General features: G+C 45.7%; 1 protein-coding gene across 6 annotated transcripts in view; it reads right to left on the reverse strand.

Annotated features, from left to right (window-relative positions):
• Window positions 1-19,065, reverse strand: part of LOC118394751 (zinc finger protein 521-like) — a 151,528-nt gene that overhangs the window by 19,972 nt on the left and 112,491 nt on the right. For all 6 annotated transcript variants that reach the window (XM_052463830.1, XM_052463828.1, XM_052463827.1 and 3 more), the window contains 2 exons: window positions 10,816-10,947; window positions 695-810 (listed from right to left, as the gene is read on the reverse strand). In XM_052463830.1, the coding sequence (XP_052319790.1) occupies window positions 695-810; window positions 10,816-10,947 (248 nt within the window). The remainder of the gene's footprint in view (window positions 1-694; window positions 811-10,815; window positions 10,948-19,065) is intronic.

Genomic DNA, 19,065 nt, shown 5'->3' on the forward strand with positions numbered 1-19,065 from the left:
GGACTCAGTTCTCAACTACGAGGCGCCAACACACGATGTTTCAGATACAAGGGATTTGTACAAGAAACGAGGAAAGACATGGCATGTCCTGCCAGGGCACAATTCCCCAAAAGACGATTGAGCTGGTTGAAAACAACAGATGAAGACTGAAATGAAATAAGGCCTTTTAGTTTTGTTCAAGTACTCTGAGGACAGTGGGAAGAGATTGCTCGAAAACGGATTATCCCTACAACGTGGAGAGTTCATAAGAGTCCAAATTCTAACTTTGTTGAAGGGCAGATATGGTATCCCTACGGAAACAGATCATATTTAGCCATGAGTGTCTCCTCTGTGATTACAGGGCCGGGAAATGGAGGCATATTATTGACTCAACTGTGTTTCGGCCTCTATACAGTATAGTAATTACTCCCCAAAAAGCACATTCCCCTAATCCTTCTAATTCCAGATATTTTAGGTCTAATAAGCAAATCAAATCATTGTGTATCGGTTGATCACAAATGAGTTTGGAAACCAATTGGAGTAATTCTGTCTTGAGTCTCCCATCCCAACCGGGACAGAGAGGAGGCGAAATGAAATGTGTGTGTGCCTGCGTGGGCGTTTGCGTGCTCATGCGTACACGCACACGAGTGTGTATAGGTTTATGTGTGTGCTTGATGGTGGTGGTGACCGTTACGTGGCATGTGTTTGGGCTCACCTGTAGCTCTGTCTGGAAGAAGAACTTCTGTGGGCACTGGGAGCAGTCGTATATCTTATCCTCCTGGCCATGGGCTGAGAAGATGTGCTGCTGGAGCTTACTGGCCTGGACAAATACTACAGAGAGAGAGACAGAGAGAGGGAGAGAAAGGAAGTGAGTATCTTCTTTGAGTAAAATATCAGACATTTTGCTAATGGAATAAACAGAGCTATCAGAATTTAAGGGTAAATGCAAAATAATCCACAATGACATAGGCTAAATAAGAAACATAGAAACAAAGAGGAGAAAGTAATTGCTATAAAGCCGACATATATTGGTTAAGGGCAACGACAACAGATGCTAAATACGGGCAAATGAATGTGTTGTACTGACAATAAAAAGACATGATTATGAGGTCAGTAATTAAGACAAAAAAAAGGCAACTTTGTATTCTGACACATAATTGGGGTTTTAACAGTGGTCATACCCAGCCGTCCTACGATGGTACAGTGAATGAGCGCATAATGTTACGAGAATAATGAGGATCTTTATTTAGAACTACTTGTTGGGACAACAAGCCAGAAAATAAACAACCACAGAAGAAATTGGCATGGCTTCAAGTGCAAAACATGGCCTCCATTACGCTACATCGCTAATGATATTGACAATATAAATATTCATGCAGAGGCACTATTTATTTATGCAGACTCAAGACTACAGTCGCTATGATATAAACACACACACGCACACTAACAAAATCTAAATGTATACTATGCATTTGGGCTTTAATTAAGTCCACGTTGGTACAGTATACTAGGGAGACGTGCGTGTGTGTGTACGTCTCTCTCTCTTGGTGTGTGTGTAATTCTCTCTCTCTCTGTGTTCACCGAAGAGCACTTCAAACATGCCATTTGTTATCCCAGAAGTCTGTGCTATAAGGACGCATGTTACCTCTGTCTACTCTCTGAGGTCTGGACGCTCCCGAAAAGTGACCATGTGGGACTGGGCTTCATTTGAATTTCTTAAAGGGACAAAATAACTTTTGTATTAATGCATGCGCCGCCTGGGCTGAGGGCCGCAGGGAGGGGGAGTGAAAAGCAGCCGCTAAAGGGGAGGTGTTTATCTGAGAGCACTTTGGGGTTTCTGCAGCTCTATCGCCTCTGACGGGAGCTCTACTGCAGCGCACGGGATGCTCGGCAACATCAACATGTCCCAAAATCAGCTGGGAGAGCTGATATTAATTATTGAGCTGTATATGCCCGAGGTTCACTTAGCTACGGCAGACGGCCGCCCAGATGGCCGCCACGTACGCTCCTGACCTGAGAAATAAAAGTTTATATCTGCAGCTAGCGTTTCGCATCCAGAGTGACAGACACTCACAGACTACTAATATCGCAGTGACAGCTGTCCGTGGGAACACGACTAAACTAAACACAGTGTTGAACACAGAAATGAACATACTCACACTAATGAACAAACAACGCCATGGCTGTAATTATGGGTTATAGCCCACTTCTGAAAATAAATGATCAGAGTGTTCGAGCTGGATGTTCTATTTGCAACAGCTTTGTTTCATCCCAAGGTTAAGTACAACACAAGGCCATCCAAAGCTGGAAATATATAACCGCTTCGTGCTTAGAGGCTACAATGATTGCGGATTTGTTTGTGTTTTTCACATATTTTAGGAAAAAGAAAGTAGGCATGCAGACATACACCATGTGGACATCTGCTCGTCGAACATCTCATTCCCAAATCGTGGGCATTCATATGGAGTTGGTCCCCCTCTGCTGCTATAACAGCCTCCACTCTTCCTTCGAAGGCTTTCCACTAGATGTGGGAACATTGCTGTGGGGAATTGCTTCCGTTCAGCCACAAGAGCATTAGTGAGGTCGGCACTGATGTCGGGCATTTAGGCCTGGCTCGCAGTTGGCGTTCCAATTCATCCCAAAGGTGTTGGATGGAGTTGAGGTCAGGGCGCTGTGCATGCCAGTCAAGTTCTTCCACACCGATCTCGACAGACAATTTCTGCATGGACCTCACTTTGTGCACCGGGGCATTGCCATGCTGAAACAGGAAAGGGCTTTCCCTAAATTGCTGCCACAAAGTTTGAAGCACAGAATCATCTAGAATGTCATTGTATGCTGTAGCGTTAAGATTTCCCTTCACTGGAACTAAGTGCTATAGCCCGAATGATAAAAATCACCCCGAGACCATTATTCCTTCTCCACCAAACTTTACAGTTGGCACTATGCATTTGGGTAGGTAGCGTTCTCCTGGCACCCGCCAAATCCAGATTGGTCCATCGGACTGCCAGATGGTGAAGCGTGATTAATCACTCCAGAGAACACATTTTCACTACTCCATAGTCCAATGGCGGTGAGCTTTACACCACTCCAGTTGACGCTTGGCATTGTGCATGGTGATCTTAGGCCTGTGTGTGGCTGCTCGGCCATGGAAACCCATTTTATGACGCTCCCGATGAACAGTTTTATGCTGACGTGCTTCCAGAGGCAGTTTGGAATTCAGTAGTGAGTGTTGCAACCGAGGACATTTTTTATTTTTACACGCTACGCGCTTCAGCACTCGGCGGTCTCATTCTGTGAGTTGTGTGGTCTACCACTTCGCGGCTGAGCCGTTGTTGCTCCTAGACATTTCAACTTCACAATAACGATGTGAATATCTATGTTTTGTTCCCCGAGCCACTTAGTGGCAAAGTGCTCCATCATGCTGGAAAAGGCATTGTTCGTCACCAGGGGATTCATCAGAGAAAATGACTTTACCCCAGTCCTCAGCAGTCCAATCCCTGTACATTTTGCAGAATATCAGTCTGTCCCTGATGCTTTTCCTAGAGAGAATTGGCTTCTTTGCTGCCCTTCTTGACACCAGGCCATCCTCCAAAAGTCTTCGCCTCACTGTGGGTGCAGATGCACTCACAACTGCCTGCTGCCATTCCTGAGCAAGCTCTATACTGGTGGTGCCCCGATCCCGCAGCTGAATTAACTTTAGGAGACTGGCGCTTGCTGGACTTTCTTGGGTGCCCTGAAGCCTTCTTCACAACAATTCAACCGCTCTCCTTGAAGTTCTTGATGATCCAATAAATGGTTGATTTAGGTGCAATTTTATATCCTTGCTGTTATTCAAACTCAATCAGCATAACAGAGTGATCTCCAGCCTTGTCCTCGTCAACACTCACACTTGTGTTAATGAGAGAATCACTGACATGATGTCAGCTGGTCCTTTTGCGGCAGGGCTGAAATGCAGTGGAAATGTTTTTGGGGGATTCAGTTCATTTGCATGGCAAAGAGGGACTTTGCAATGAGTTGGAATTCCTCTGATCACTCTTCATAACATTCTGGAGTATATGCAAATTGCCATCATACAAACTGAGGCAACAGACTTTTTGAAAATTAATATTTGTCTAATTCTCAAAACGTTTGGCCACGACTGTACAGTGCCTTCAGAAAGTATTTACACCCCTTGACTTTTTCTAGATTTGGTTGTGTTGCAGCCTGAATTTAAAATGTATTAAATTGCGATTTTTCTGTCACCTACACACAATAGCCATAATGTCAAAGCGGAATAAAGTACTTTGAAACTTTTACAAATCAATACAAAATGGAAAGTTGAAATGTCTTGAGTCAATAAGTATTCAACCTCTTTGTTATGGCAAGCCCAAATAAGTTCAGGAGTAAAAATGTGCTTAAACAAGTAACATTATAAGTTGCACGGAGTCACTGTGTGTGCAATAATAGTGTTTAACAGTATTTTTGAATGACTACCTCATCTCTGTACCCCACACATACAGATAATTGTAAGGTCTCTCAGTCGAGCAGTGAATTTCAAACACAGATTCAACCACAAAGACCAGGGAGGTTTTTCCAATGCCTCGCAAAGAAGGGCACCTATTGGTAGATGGGTAAAACACTTCATCGCAGACATTGAATATCCCTTGGAGCATGGTAAAGTTATTAATTACACCTTGGATGGTGTATCAATACACCCAGTCACTTCAAAGATACAGGCGTCCTTCCTAACTCAGTTGCCGGAGAGGAAGGAAAACGCTCAGGGAATAAACTATGAGGCCAATTGTGACTTTAAAACAGTTACAAAGTGTAATGCTGTGATAGGAGAAAACTGAGGATGGATCAACAACATTGTGGTTATGCCACAATACAAACCTAATGGACAGAGTGAAAAGGGAGCCTGTACAGAAAATAAATACTCTAAAACATGATTCATCTGTTGTAAAAAGGTTGAATATGGGGTATGATGGGACCAGAGTTTTTCTAATCAGGTGACATGGTTTTAAAAAAACTCCTGGAAAAACTCCTGGCCTTGGGAAGGATGAAAACCCTGTCGAGCTGCAGCAACCATGTACTTGTTAATATGAATGATATTTTTAAAGGAGGCCTTCCTATACACAGACATAGAGAAAGCAACATGATTGGACAATAAAACTCACAGGGCTGAGTTAGCTTTTTGCAGGTTTGCACGGTGTACTCCTCCTGCCCTATGCAACTGTAGGCTTGATAAAACGGGAACTCACAGTCTGTCAGCTATTGTGTTTATTGATTAATTTCCAGTTAGATAGAAAACGTCTAGGTAGCCTAGTCAGCTAAAGTTTGTTCTGAGGTGTTTCTGATTTCATGTCAAAGCTAATATGGCAACTGTAATTACGTATTCGAGAGACAACAAGTGCTCATTTTGCAAATGTATTTATGTTATCAATAAACATTGGATAAAAATATAGTTTACATGTTGTCAATAATCTAAGCCAACCCTATCTGTTTTGCAGCATAATTACGCACAACCAACCCGCCTATGCAGCTGCTGTTGTTAGTAGCCTACAGTTGATTAGACTGAAAAATACTATTGTTTCCATGCAATACAGCATGCAAGATCGATAATGTTTAAGTGTAATGGCTGCTACACTTACGTGAGAGTTTGTCTGTCGGGAGTGATGTGTTATCATGCTAAATAAATACCGCAGGAAAGTGGAGAGTGTTGTGTGTTGTGCCCCGCCCACGCGACCTGCAATTTCCGTAAATCTGATTGGTCAACACACACAGAAAGCCTGCCGCAACACTTCGATGAGAATGACAGAGAAAATGGGCACAAGTTGACAAATCATGAGGCAAATCGGTCTAAAAAACAGCACTTTGCCCTCTTTTAACACTCAATATATTTGATTAACCTAAATCAAAAGTGGTATGGCGCTTCCACACCTGACTGAAAAGTGATGTGGCAAATGCCGCCTCGCCACATGTTTTCCTGCGGCCCTGAACGAGACACAAGTTGCATCAGCATGGCACAGCTAGGGCATCAATGCATAACTCAGCATTCATTCACCGGCATCATGCATACGTGTACAATGAAAGCTGAAAGCATTGCAGGCAGAGTGTCTGTCGAGAGAGAGAGAGAGAGAGTGAGAGAGACTGAGACGGAGAGAGCAAGAAAGAGAGAGTGAATGATAGAGACAGTGAAAGACAGGGAGACCGATGGAAAAAACAAGTGTGTGCGCGAGAAAGAGAGAGAGAGAGTGCGCGAATACGAGGAATCCAACTTTGTGGTCTTTTCTGGCTGTGTGAGTGGAGGCCGACTGAGTGAATGAGGCTGAGCAGGGCTGGGGCCAGTCTGGGCTGGGCGGCGGGGCGGAGGGGCCAAGGTCTCCTGGCTGTGGGGGATATTAAGCACTCTGATTAGATCTCAAGGGCCTCCGCCATGGCAGACGTCTCCTTTACTACAGGCCCCGGCACAGGCCCCAGCTCATCTTTATTTTGGCAGGGTGGATGATGCTCTCTGCAGGCTATCTCTCTCTCCCACTCTACACATACAACACCAATGCTAAGCTCTTTGTATAGGGGAAAAGTTGATCCTGCTTTTTTCTTTAAAAAAAATAAGTATTTATCGGTTCTATTTACTTCTCTTTTAATTTCACATGATGGAGTTCGTGATAATATAGATTTAAATTTGCTGCAACAGGAGTGAGTGCTCTGTGACTGATGTTATTTTATTGTTGGTAATTAACTTCATTTTGTGATGCTTTTTAATAGGTATTTTATTTGGAAAAACCTAATTCTAAAATCGTTACGGAAGAGACTGGCAAGTTCATGGAGGACCAGCTAATTAATATACCTATTTGTCATAAACTTGCTATTGTCAGAAAAAGACAAAGAACATCCTGGAGTTTTGTGACTTTCAGTTTCCTGCTGTGACATAAGGGGGGGAAACACATTCATCCTGAACACTTTCTTCTGTTTTCTTTGTCTTAACCCTCATAATATTCCCAATCACATTTTCCCTGGCAGCCCCTCGCAGCCACTCCTAAGGGTGCAGGCAGAGCAGACACTTCTAGCTGCAGGCTCCCCCACTTCTGAAACCTGTCAAAGCTTTCCTGGGAGAGTCAGCCTCACTCTCTCTCGCTGTCTCTCATCATCCAGGGGCTTATGGACCCCTCTCCTCTCCTCCCGTTCCCCAGCTCTCTTCTCCTTCTCTTCTCTCACTTCATCCTTTCATCTTACATTCACAACTTGCAATTTGCAGAGCTGCACTGTAGCTTTCCCCAAAGTTTTCTTCTCCTTCCTTTCTATCTATGTTTTTCTTCCAGCTCCTGTATGCCGTGTCCGTTCTGTCCGTTCTCTACCGCCACCAGACTACAGTATAATTAACTCAGAGGAACAACTGACAGTCAATTGGACCCTCCCACATAGACATGGCTCACCGGGTAGACTGGAAATAGATCATTTAGATAGAGACTTTTAAGTGGGATACATTTTTTCAAGGACAGACTGGGTCTCACCGACAAACCGCCTCCAACCCATTTCTCCTTATCCAGAGAATGCCTGAGAAACCCAGTGTGCTCCCTCCCTCCCTCCCTCGACAGAAGCAGGCCTTTCAGTCTCTCCCTCTATACTCCCCATGGTCCACCACTTCCATCCTCCATCTATCCCCGTTCCCCACCTCTGTGTGTCTGCTCTACCACCACTGTCCTGAGGGTGCTCTCACTCTCTCTCTCTCTCTCTCTCTCTGCTTTCCTTCCTCTCCTGCACCCGCCATCGGGATCGATATGGACGCAGAGGGAGACGGGGCGACCTGTCTGTCAAAGCTACAGGTGAAGAAAGGCTCATATGAAGAAAGCATGCTCTGTATATTAAACGGAACGACCCTGGTGGGGGGAGGGAGGAGGAGGGGGAGAGGGAAATATCAATAAGCTCCTGCTAAAAGAGAGATAAGGCCAACCAGCAATGAGAGAAGAGGGGGATGAGAGGAGGGGTGGAGAAGACAGAGGAAAAGAGAGGGAAAGAATCCCGAGTGAGGATCTGCTGGACGATAGGAAAAGAGAAGAGCTGGAGACCGAACGAAGAAGAGAGGAGGAGGGAAAAGAGGAAAACAGTAAAACGATGAGACTTCCAAAACATTACATGATGGAACAAGTCATGAAACAATTATTATAAAACAAAGCTAAAAATGAGTAAAGTGAGTAAAAAGCTGAGGAATGGAAAATAGTGAAAAGAAAGAGTACAGCTAGAGCTGATAGAGGGGGGAGAAAGAGTACAACTATAGAGCTGAGAGAGGGGGAGAAAGAGTACAACTATAGAGCTGATAGAGGGGGAGAACGAGTACAGCTATAGAGCTGATAGAGAGGGGAGAAAGAGTACAGCTATAGAGCTGATAGAGAGGGGAGAAAGAGTACAGCTATAGAGCTGATAGAGAGGGGAGAAAGAGTACAGCTATAGAGCTGATAGAGAGGGGAGAAAGAGTACAACTATAGAGCTGATAGAGGGGGAGAAAGAGTACAGCTATAGAGCTGATAGAGAGGGGAGAAAGAGTACAGCTATAGAGCTGATAGAGAGGGGAGAAAGAGTACAGCTATAGAGCTGATAGAGAGGGGAGAAAGAGTACAGCTAAAGAGCTGATAGAGAGGGGAGAAAGAGTACAGCTACAGAGCTGATAGAGAGGGGAGAAAGAGTACAGCTATAGAGCTGATAGAGAGGGGAGAAAGAGTACAGCTATAGAGCTGATAGAGAGGGGAGAAAGAGTACAACTATAGAGCTGATAGAGGGGGAGAAAGAGTACAACTATAGAGCTGATAGATGGGGAGAAAGAGTACAGCTATAGAGCTGATAGAGGGGGAGAAAGAGTACAACTATAGAGCTGATAGATGGGGAGAAAGAGTACAGCTATAGAGCTGATAGAGGGGGAGAAACAGTACAACTATAAAGCTGATAGAGAGGGGAGAAAGAGTACAACTATAGAGCTGATAGAGGGGGGAGAAAGAGTACAGCTATAGAGCTGATAGAGGGGGAGAAAGAGTACAACTATAAAGCTGATAGAGAGGGGAGAAAGAGTACAGCTATAGAGCTGATAGAGAGGGGAGAAAGAGTACAGCTTTCGAGCTGATAGAGGGGGGGAGAAAGAGTACAACTATAGAGCTGATAGAGGGGGAGAAAGAGTACAGCTATAGAGCTGATAGAGAGGGAAGAAAGAGTACAGCTATAGAGCTGATAGAGGGGGGGAGAAAGAGTACAGCTATAGAGCTGATAGAGAGGGGAGAAAGAGTACAGCTAAAGAGCTGATAGAGAGGGGAGAAAGAGTACAGCTATAGAGCTGATAGAGAGGGGAGAAAGAGTACAACTATAGAGCTGATAGAGAGGGGAGAAACAGTACAGCTATAGAGCTGATAGAGAGGGGAGAAAGAGTACAGCTATAGAGCTGATAGAGAGGGAGAAAGAGTACAACTATAGAGCTGATAGAGGGGGAGAAAGAGTACAACTATAGAGCTGAGAGAGGGGAGAAAGAGTACAACTATAGAGCTGATAGAGAGGGGAGAAAGAGTACAACTATAGAGCTGATAGAGAGGGGAGAAAGAGTACAGCTATAGAGCTGATAGAGGGGGGAGAAAGAGTACAACTATAGAGCTGATAGAGGGGGAGAAAGAGTACAACTATAGAGCTGATAGAGGGGGAGAAAGAGTACAGCTATAGAGCTGATAGAGGGGGAGAAAGAGTACAACTATAAAGCTGATAGAGAGGGGAGAAAGAGTACAACTATAGAGCTGATAGAGGGGGGAGAAAGAGTACAGCTATAGAGCTGATAGAGGTGGAGAAAGAGTACAGCTATAGAGCTGATAGAGGGGGAGAGAGTACAGCTATAGAGCTGATAGAGAGGGGAGAAAGAGTACAGCTATAGAGCTGATAGAGAGTGGAGAAAGAGTACAGCTATAGAGCTGATAGAGAGGGGCGAAAGAGTACAGCTAAAGAGCTGATAGAGAGGGGAGAAAGAATACAACTATAGAGCTGATAGAGAGGGGAGAAAGAGTACAACTATAGAGCTGATAGAGGGGGGAGAAAGAGTACAGCTATAGAGCTGATAGAGGGGGAGAAAGAGTACAGCTATAGAGCTGATAGAGGGGAAGAAAGAGTACAACTATAAAGCTGATAGAGAGGGAAGAAAGAGTACAACTATAGACCTGAGAGAGGGGGGAGAAAGAGTGGTGAGGAGCTGGAAGACAAGTTAACGACTTTGCAGATTTCATTATAGAGATAGTTAACCCTGTTGATACTAAAGGAGGGCGTTATCCTCTCCGGGGGAGTCCTGTATGGTCCTTCCACCTCCTCGCACACAGACAGATGAGATCATTACAGCTATCAGCACCACCGACATCCACAATTAGCACTTTATTCTCCCTCCTTCACTTCACACACACACACACTCTCTCTCTCTCTCTCTCTCTCTCTCTCTCTCTCTCTCTCTCTCTCTCTCTCTCTCTCTCTCTCTCTCTCTCTCTCTCTCTCTCTCTCTCTCTCTCTCTCTCTCTCTCTCTCTCTCTCTCTCTCTCTCTCTCTCTCTCTCTCTGTGTTTCTGCTCATGACAGTCTGTAGGTGTCAGTCTGGAGGCAATTTGAGTAAATCAAAAGGGGCCTGCAGTAAACTGCTTTCAGCTTTGGCTGACCTGCCTGTCTGACCTTTCCCCACTCCTTTAGAAAACCATTTGCCATTTCAAACAAATAATGAGCTTTATGGAAACATGGCTTTGCATACATGCACACACGCACGCACGCACGCACGCACGCACGCACACACACACACACACACACACACACACACACACACACACACACACACACACACACACACACTCACCTGTGAAGCAGACTGGACACTTGAAGGTGCCGCCCATGCCCTCGAAGCTGTGCTCGATCAGGTGGCATTGGAGTTTGGCTGGCGAGTCGAACGACTGACTGCAGAGCTTACACTCATGGTTCAGACCCTCTTCTATGGAGAAAGAAACAAGAGAACACCCCAAATAAGACAGTCAGAAGTGAATCATCAGAGCACCAACAGCAGAGAGGGATCCAGTCTATTCCTTTTCTTTTCTCCTCCTTCCCCATTTCATTTAGCTCCAACACATTTGTGTCAAAGGCTCCTGCCTGTGACTTTCACAGCTCGTACGAGAAGCAATATAATGTGTGATCTAGACCCATCAGGCATAAATTGGACGGCCAGTGGGGGGCCTAATTGCACAGGCGAGGTCTTGCACTTTGAACATGGCAAGCTTGGCTCTTTTTGATTGGCTTACACACAAATTAATTTCTGGGCGACTTGGTGTGGGCAAATGAATGTGTGCAGTGCTTAATGGTTAATGGTTGTGGTTAATAAGGGAAAGTGCAATACACGAAGAAGCATATAGGCTAATGTACAGATTAAATGACAAATGTAAGAATAGCCAAGCGTGGAAACAGACTTATTTCCTAATCAAAATATAAAAGTAAACAATACGAGTAGCATTCAATTGGATTCGATAAGTGGTCATTATAGAGATCTCACCATACCAACCTTTACATCCCGTCATTATCACCATGGCAACCCACTACATAACCACCGACGACATTATTCTGATTATTGTGGATGAGTACAATTAAAATCTGTTAAAATCCGTTTTTGTCCACTTCAATTTCACTCCATCTCTCCTCGAATAAAAATATCCTATATTTGTCATAACTAATACATAAAGTTAGATATTGCCCATGACAATGGCGTGTGTCTCCATTCCCCCATCACATTAGAATGTGTGGCACGTCTTCCTACAGACGTTAGATTACCTTGGACCGACAAGGCAGTTGATAGCTGAAATAACTGCCGTTGGTTCAGACGCTGAACCTGCCCGACCGCTCATTTGCTGCACAACGATCCGCTGACTCAGACTTCGACAGAGCCAATTGGAGCGGAGCTGCCCATCTCCTGAACTACACGTCAATAAAAACCTTGTGCACTCTCCATGGGGTTGGGCCTGTGGTCTGTCAAAGTTCCCCTGTCCCGTGAAGTATGGGTCCAGGCATGGGGCCAACTAGGGGGGGGGGGATATGGGGAGGAGGGTCTCTGGGGGCCCAACCAGGGCTGGGGCTCATCCTTCAGTCTCTACAGCCCAATGCGCACAACATGGGCCCAGGGTGCCAGACGTGCAAACACACAATCCACCAGCTGTGGCTATACCAGGCCCTGGAGGATCAGAGCGGGGGGTTACCGGATGGGCCTTGGGCAAATCTGGCAACCTGACTCACAGATCTGGCAACGCCGCTCAGCTAAACAACAATGGCCTGCGATGAATGGGAACAGATTGAACCCAGATCAACCTAGATGCCCGTGTTTTAAAAGCCCACACACTGCCAGTGACTTTCCCATTTGTACTTTTATGGTCAATTGTTGTTTCGCTGCTCAAAGCACACATTAAACAACATGGGCTGGTTCACTCCACTAACAACATTTGGCAAAATGATAACAATCTACTAATTTCTGAAACCTGCAGTCGATTACAACAGGGGAGCACATAACATAAATAAACAAATGACAATATCAGGTTGAATTCAATTGGTTTACACCTTTACAAGTGGGGTGGAGTCACTTCATAAGGGTGCTACAGTAACAAAGAAATACAATTGTTCATCTGTTTTGGTGACTAGCCTATTCTATACCTCAAGATTGAACTAGAGTATAGAGTGAAAAATACAACCCAATGACCTGGGCTGTTCTAGAAAAAAGGGCAACATGGTGAGTCTACTCATGTATTACATACAGAGTCTGTTTGTGCAGTATGTCACCACAGGCTCCTCTAGGCCTGCCGTCTTCTCCTTATAACCCAACCATCTGGCCCTGTAAAGCAGATGAGGAAATTCTACCAAGGCCTCAAAACAAACATTTAAAGCTGGCATAGTCTGGAAGAACTATTGTCTTACCGTGTGTGTCTGGCTCAGTGGCTTACAGTATGGATGGATAGGTACAAATAACAATCAGAGGAGATGATCATGTCGCTTGTGATCTTGCCCTCCCTTTTGAAAGACACGCTGTGGGTGTGTATGTGTGTGTGAGTGTGTATGTGTTTGTGTGTGTGTGTGTGTGTGTATGTGTGTGTGTATGTGTGTGTGAATCATTTGTGCACCTGTTCAAGATAGTGAACGAGTTGGAGTTGGGTCCACTTTGATCCCCATTCAACGTGGCTGTGAGTGTGTGGTGTGTGTGTGTGTGTGTGTGTGTGTGTGTGTGTGTGTGTGTGTGTGTGTGTGTGTGTGTGTGTGTGTGTGTGTGTGTGTGTGTGTGTGTGTGTGTGTGTATTCAGAGTGCTCCATGCCTGTGCCCATAGGTGCAGCCATGGTTTAACCCTGGAGCACATTCCTGTCCCTTCAGAGACCTGGCCTGCCTCATTATGCAGATAACTCTGCACCTGCCCAACTGTCTGACCTTGGGTGCATGCGTGTTTGTGTGGGTGAGTGTGAGTGGGTGTGTATGTGTGAATCTAAGACATGTGTTTGCTTGTTAGTATGAGAAGTATTCACTACTGTGTGTATGTGTGCATGTGTATATGTGTATTTTCGTGTAAGTGTGTATGTGTGCATGTGTGTATTTGTGTGTGTGTATGTGAAGAGTGAGTGTGTGTGTAAAAGAACACAGGACAAGTGTGGAGTGTACACGTCTGTTCCGCACTGACAGTCCCTGTAATGTTGCTGTGTATTAGGGGACGGGTCTGTATGCAGCAGTGGAGCAGGGGTTGGATCACACTGGCAGTCTGTTCCTTAGTGAGAGTCAGGGGAGGAACTCAGCAAGCGCTCCCCTATAGCTCCCTCGTCGGTGTGAGGTCACTTCCTGTCGCTCCCCTGGCCTCCCCCAGGGCTGTCAAATCAGCACAGAGCATTCAAGAGCCCCCATCCCAGCCCACTCTGCACCGACAGGAGCAGACTCTGGATATAGTCACAGAGCCACTGGGGACTGGCAGCTCTCCCACCCTCCCTCCCTCCCTCCCTCCCTCCCTCCCTCCCTCCCTCCCTCCCTCCCTCCCTCCCTCCATTCTCCTGAGTGTCCCTCCCTCCACTGCCACCACCCTGTCCCCCTGCACTCATAAGAGAAATCCTTTAGATGAGAGCTGCTCTGTTCCTGCTCCTCTAAGCGTCCCTGACACGAGCAAAGCAAGCCTATCTGCATATCCACAGGGCCTGGTGGCACTCCTAAGGCTCATGGTTTATGTATTCCACAGCTCCTTAAAACACAAACGCCTAATATCTCTCCCATGTGGAAGGAGGGAGACGGAGGTGGAATACTATTTCTAAAAAAGGACAGTACTATTTCTTCTTCTTGTGTTTAGTCTTTAGCAAACAGGCTGAAGTTCATGTTCTGTTGAAGGTTGTTTTGGTTGTTTGGGACACTGGGGTTTGTTTTCTTGCTGTCTTGTCTGGCTGTCCAGGTTGTGTTGCTTACACCACTTATACATGAATGATAGTACAGCTTTGTGTATACTGTATGAGTACGTAGAGTACAGATATAGGATCTTAATTTGATCACTTTTTTTGTCCATACTGTAACCGTATGTTTATTTGAGCTTGGTGTGATCGTGGTTTTGCCCTAAGGTTATTTTGCTTACAACCTTCCCACATCTTTCTGGGAAAGGTGCAGGACAGTTGCTTAACTTTGGAATATTCTCAGTACATTTAAGGAACTTGACAAAAAACATTATTTTCTCAGTATTTCATGACTTTAACAGAATGTTTCCTTAAAGTTCAAACATATTTATTTCACAGTTCCTTGTGATATTAAGACAGGCGACAAGGTTTATACAAATCTCCGCTGTTGAAAACCAAAAAGAAATGGGAGATAATGTCTTCATGCTTTTACAGTGTAGATCTAGTATATAAATTACCTGGATGGGCTGATGAGACAGTGGATTGCTCAGTCTGATGGAACAGAGTAAATAGGCATTTTAACATCATAGATTTAGCCGGTGGTAACTTGTGGAATTGACACTGGCTGGAACCCAGTTTTAACCAATCAGCATCCAGGATTAGACCCACCCGTTGTATAATGTACTATAGGTCACAGAGAACAAATAGAATACAACTGAGGAAATTGCCAGGCATTTTCATTTTAGTCGTTCAGCAGGCGCTCTTATCCAGAGCGACTTACAATTAGTGCATTTATCTTAAGAAAGCTAAGTGAGACAATAACATATCATAATCGTTGGGATTGATTGAGATAGGGTTCAGACGTTTGTGAAAGATGTGCAGGAACTCGCTGTCCTGAAAGGAGGAAGCTTGTTCCACTATACAGGACACAGTAGGCCTCAAAATCCAGACTGGGCCACGGCTGTTTCTGTAAGACTCAGTCACATATCCTCCGTTCCAACAGCTTTCATCTACAAACTCAGAAATGATACTTGTGACTGTTGTACTTTTAGAAATTGACAGAAGGCAAGAGAAGGATCTCATTTGGGTTTTGAGAGGACATCCTAGTATATAGAGAAAAGCTATATGGTTGTGTATGGCACTGTAGCATGGTAGAGTAGACATCTCAGGGCCTGTAAACAGTAGGTGGGTTTACTTGGCTCTACCTCTCCACGGGAACTATATATTAACATATAATGGGGGGAGGGAATCAGAGTGATTAAGGCCCAGGGAATTATGGGTGAATACAAATCAACGCCGCCTCTCTGTGCGGTGGTGTGTGTGTGTGTGTTCTCTGGAGATATAGAACCACTTCTCACATGGAACTCGGGTTCATTTTAGAGATACTACAAGGCCCATTAGAGCGTTGAGAAGAGGAAGGGGGCGGGGATGTGGATGTAGCTGGTAGGTGGGAGCTAGCTACCGCACAGGGACCAGGCTCCCACTGGACCTAGGCTGATTGGAGAACTGGCGCCTGGAGGCGAACATAACTAATGTCTATCTCCTGCCTTCTCAGTTTAAAGAGGAGGACATGCAATTATGTACAACATTATAGAATAAACCCTATAGGAAAGCTATCTAATCCTGGAAATCACCCTCATTACGATACAAGTATGATGATAACGATGACCTAATATTGTCAAATGCTAGCCAATTACCTCGTTAGGACTGATAAAATGACCTTTATACCAGATATATGAGGGAAAAAAGAATAATATAGGAGAGATGTGTAGCGGAGAAGAGTACCCACTCATGACAAAAGAGAGAATAATGGAATCTGGAAGATTGAAGAACAAGGTGTCACAGACAGGCAGACAAACAGACCCCATGTCAGGTTCCCAAGTTCATGCCATTTCTGTGTGACGTTTGTTCCAACCCTCCAGAGGGAACCGAACCAAGGGGTGAGATTGTCGGGTGTGACATGTCAGTGGGGGAGATTGGGGTGGCGGGTGGTGGGTGAGGGGGGGCTTCAGGGGGGATACAAGCCTGTGTCCCAAATGGCACCTCTATTCTCTTTATAGTGCCCTACTCTTAAACCAGGGCCCATATCGCTCTGGTTAAAAGTAGTGCACTATAAAGGGAATAGGGTGCCATTTGGGAAGCAGCCTCTGGGAGAGTGTCAGGCCTCTGGGTCTGATGCAGGCTGAATCTGAACCTGAACGCACGGCAGTGCACAGTGCACGTTGTAGGTGCTAAACAGAGCACAGCTAGTCTCCACTTCCTCTCGATCTCCACCACCTACATTAAATGCCTCGAACCCTCCCAATGGCGGTCGTGGTGGCTGGGTCCAGGCACATACTGACTTGCCAACCTGACAGGGGTTTGGTGTGGAGATAAAAATGTGTAACGTCTGAGGACACGGTAGCAAAGGTGTAGCCTAGTAACGGGTAATGCACAGACATGCTATAATCAATCAATCGTCAGAAGACATGAGACATGTGGCATTTTCTCTCTAGTTAATCAGTATTCAGCTGAAGTGCAGGATGCTGCTGGAGGTTAGTCTGTACTTACACCACAGAAAAAGAGCTGGAGTTTGCACGCTACTTTAGGGGCTATACAATCTACTTTGTTGCTAAACAGCTTACAGTTTCGCCATCATTCCTAACGCAAGAAAGACACATGTCATAACTTGGACAAATGAATAGTTGGTAGGTCATTGAGGCTGCAGCAAACCCACACAAAAAAACCCCACCACAACAAAAAGGAGAAGACTTGTTAACGAATTATGTGTCGGCACTGCAGCTTGAGGCTGGGTATGGAGGTCCGTCGGGGACAAACAGTGCAGGCTAGCTGCTGAGATGGATGGCAGTGGAGCACTAGACCCCCTGCAGCTGCACAAACACCATTCTGCAGTCAACTGCTCTCTTCTACTTAATCCAGGCCCTATTCTAAACTGCTGGGCCTTTGTCTTTTTAGGAGAACATAAAGGTCAAATGGACTATAGCCCTGCGTTACAACATCACAAGACTCGGACTCTGAAGAGAGAAAAACACAGAAGCAAATCACACAAACAGGCAAAGAAGAGCGAGGGAGGGAGAGGGGAGGATGAATCTAACAAGAATCTCTCTTTCTACCCATGAAAAGAGTGAGTGACCTGATTGTACAAAGTTAACTACGACACACATGCAAGAGCCTTTCTTCCCTCGCCTCATTGTGGCAGCAGCGCTGTGCAAGCTGAGGGGCGTGTGCCTCTATGGGGTCATATGCGGCCCATCCACACAAAGGAACGGGAGAGGAGAGAGGACTGGTGAGAGGGGCTGGCGAAATGGAGAGAGGCCCCTTGGCTGGGCTCGCGGCATGGAGCACTGTACAATTAGCCCCAGCGTTTCTGCCGGCTTATAATGATCAGTGCTCTCCTTAATTGACCCCCTTAGCCTGCTGCAGAGGGACCACCCCCCATCCCCTCCTCCCTTCTCTACACCCTCCCTCCCCACACCCCCCTCTACCCCTGCGCTTGGCGCAGACCACAGAGCACCGAGCCCCACGCCGGGCTCTCCAAAGTCATTTAGAAAAACGCTCATATTTTCCACACAAAAAAGAGAGGGGAACATTTGGTGAGAGAGAATTCATCATCAGGTGTCTAGAGGTTTTCCGTAATAGAAAAAGCGAGTCCCACTGAGCACTCTCCATGTAGCGGCCAGCCACGCATGCTCGGGACCAGCAAGCCACCGTTCGCAGCGGGTCCGCCAGACATTAGCATCATTTTATATAACACAGGCGCCTGCGCTGGAAATTTAATACATCTCAGCAAATACTAGACAGACGTTTTACATAATCATTTTTTTTTCTTGCTCTGTGAGAGACATACTCTCTCGCTACCTAATCTGTCCCTAGTCTAGTCTATTCTCTCCCCTGTCCTGTCTTTCTCTCTCTCTCTCCCTTGCTCCCTCTCTCTCTCTCGCCCCGCGGTGCTGTTCTCACTAGGAGTGGGGAAGTTCATTACCTCAGCTAAATCAGAATTAGTCCCTTCATTTTGACGGGGCGAACTTCATTAGAAAGGCCCTCCCTTAATCCAGCCGGGAGGACTGATGAATCTACACGGGGCCATAATTTGCTTCACACAGCATATTCAGCTACTTCCTCCTTCTTTCCTCTCCCCTTCGATCTTGCCTTATGTATTCACGTTTACATTTTCATTCCATCAAGAGAAAGAACCTGAGAGAGGAAAACACCTGGATATAATTAAGTAATGGGAGCAGGGAGAGTGTAAAGAGAGAGGGAGTTATGCTGTTTGGAACGTCCCGTCTCCCCGACAGACCGCGGAGCCTCTGGGGCTGAACTGCTACAGAATGGCTGGGTTGGTTGGCGGACACTCAAATATAGAACCGACAGTGGACTCAGTCTGTTTAAATATGATCTAATAGCCTACAAGGCCAAGTGCAATTGAGAACGAAAGAGGGAGAGATATGGGAGAGAGTGGGAGAGAGAGACAGAAAGAGAGAGAGAGGAAAACAGTTAAGTCACACATTTTGGGGTGAAAGAGAAACACGACATCCACCACAGCAGTTCACCAGAATCAAGCCAACACCTCAACATCCAGAGATGTGGATGAGGATGGACAGTCCCTGACTAGCATCCACTGTGTCATCACTGTGCCTGGTGTCAGGCAGATGTGCTGCTTGGCATGGCAGCTACTCTCTCTACGCTCCCCAGCCACCCCATAAAAAAAGAAAGCCCACTGGCTCCC

The sequence above is a fragment of the Oncorhynchus keta genome, chromosome 15 (assembly GCF_023373465.1).
Source record: "Oncorhynchus keta strain PuntledgeMale-10-30-2019 chromosome 15, Oket_V2, whole genome shotgun sequence".
In the NCBI taxonomy this organism is placed as follows: domain Eukaryota; kingdom Metazoa; phylum Chordata; class Actinopteri; order Salmoniformes; family Salmonidae; genus Oncorhynchus; species Oncorhynchus keta.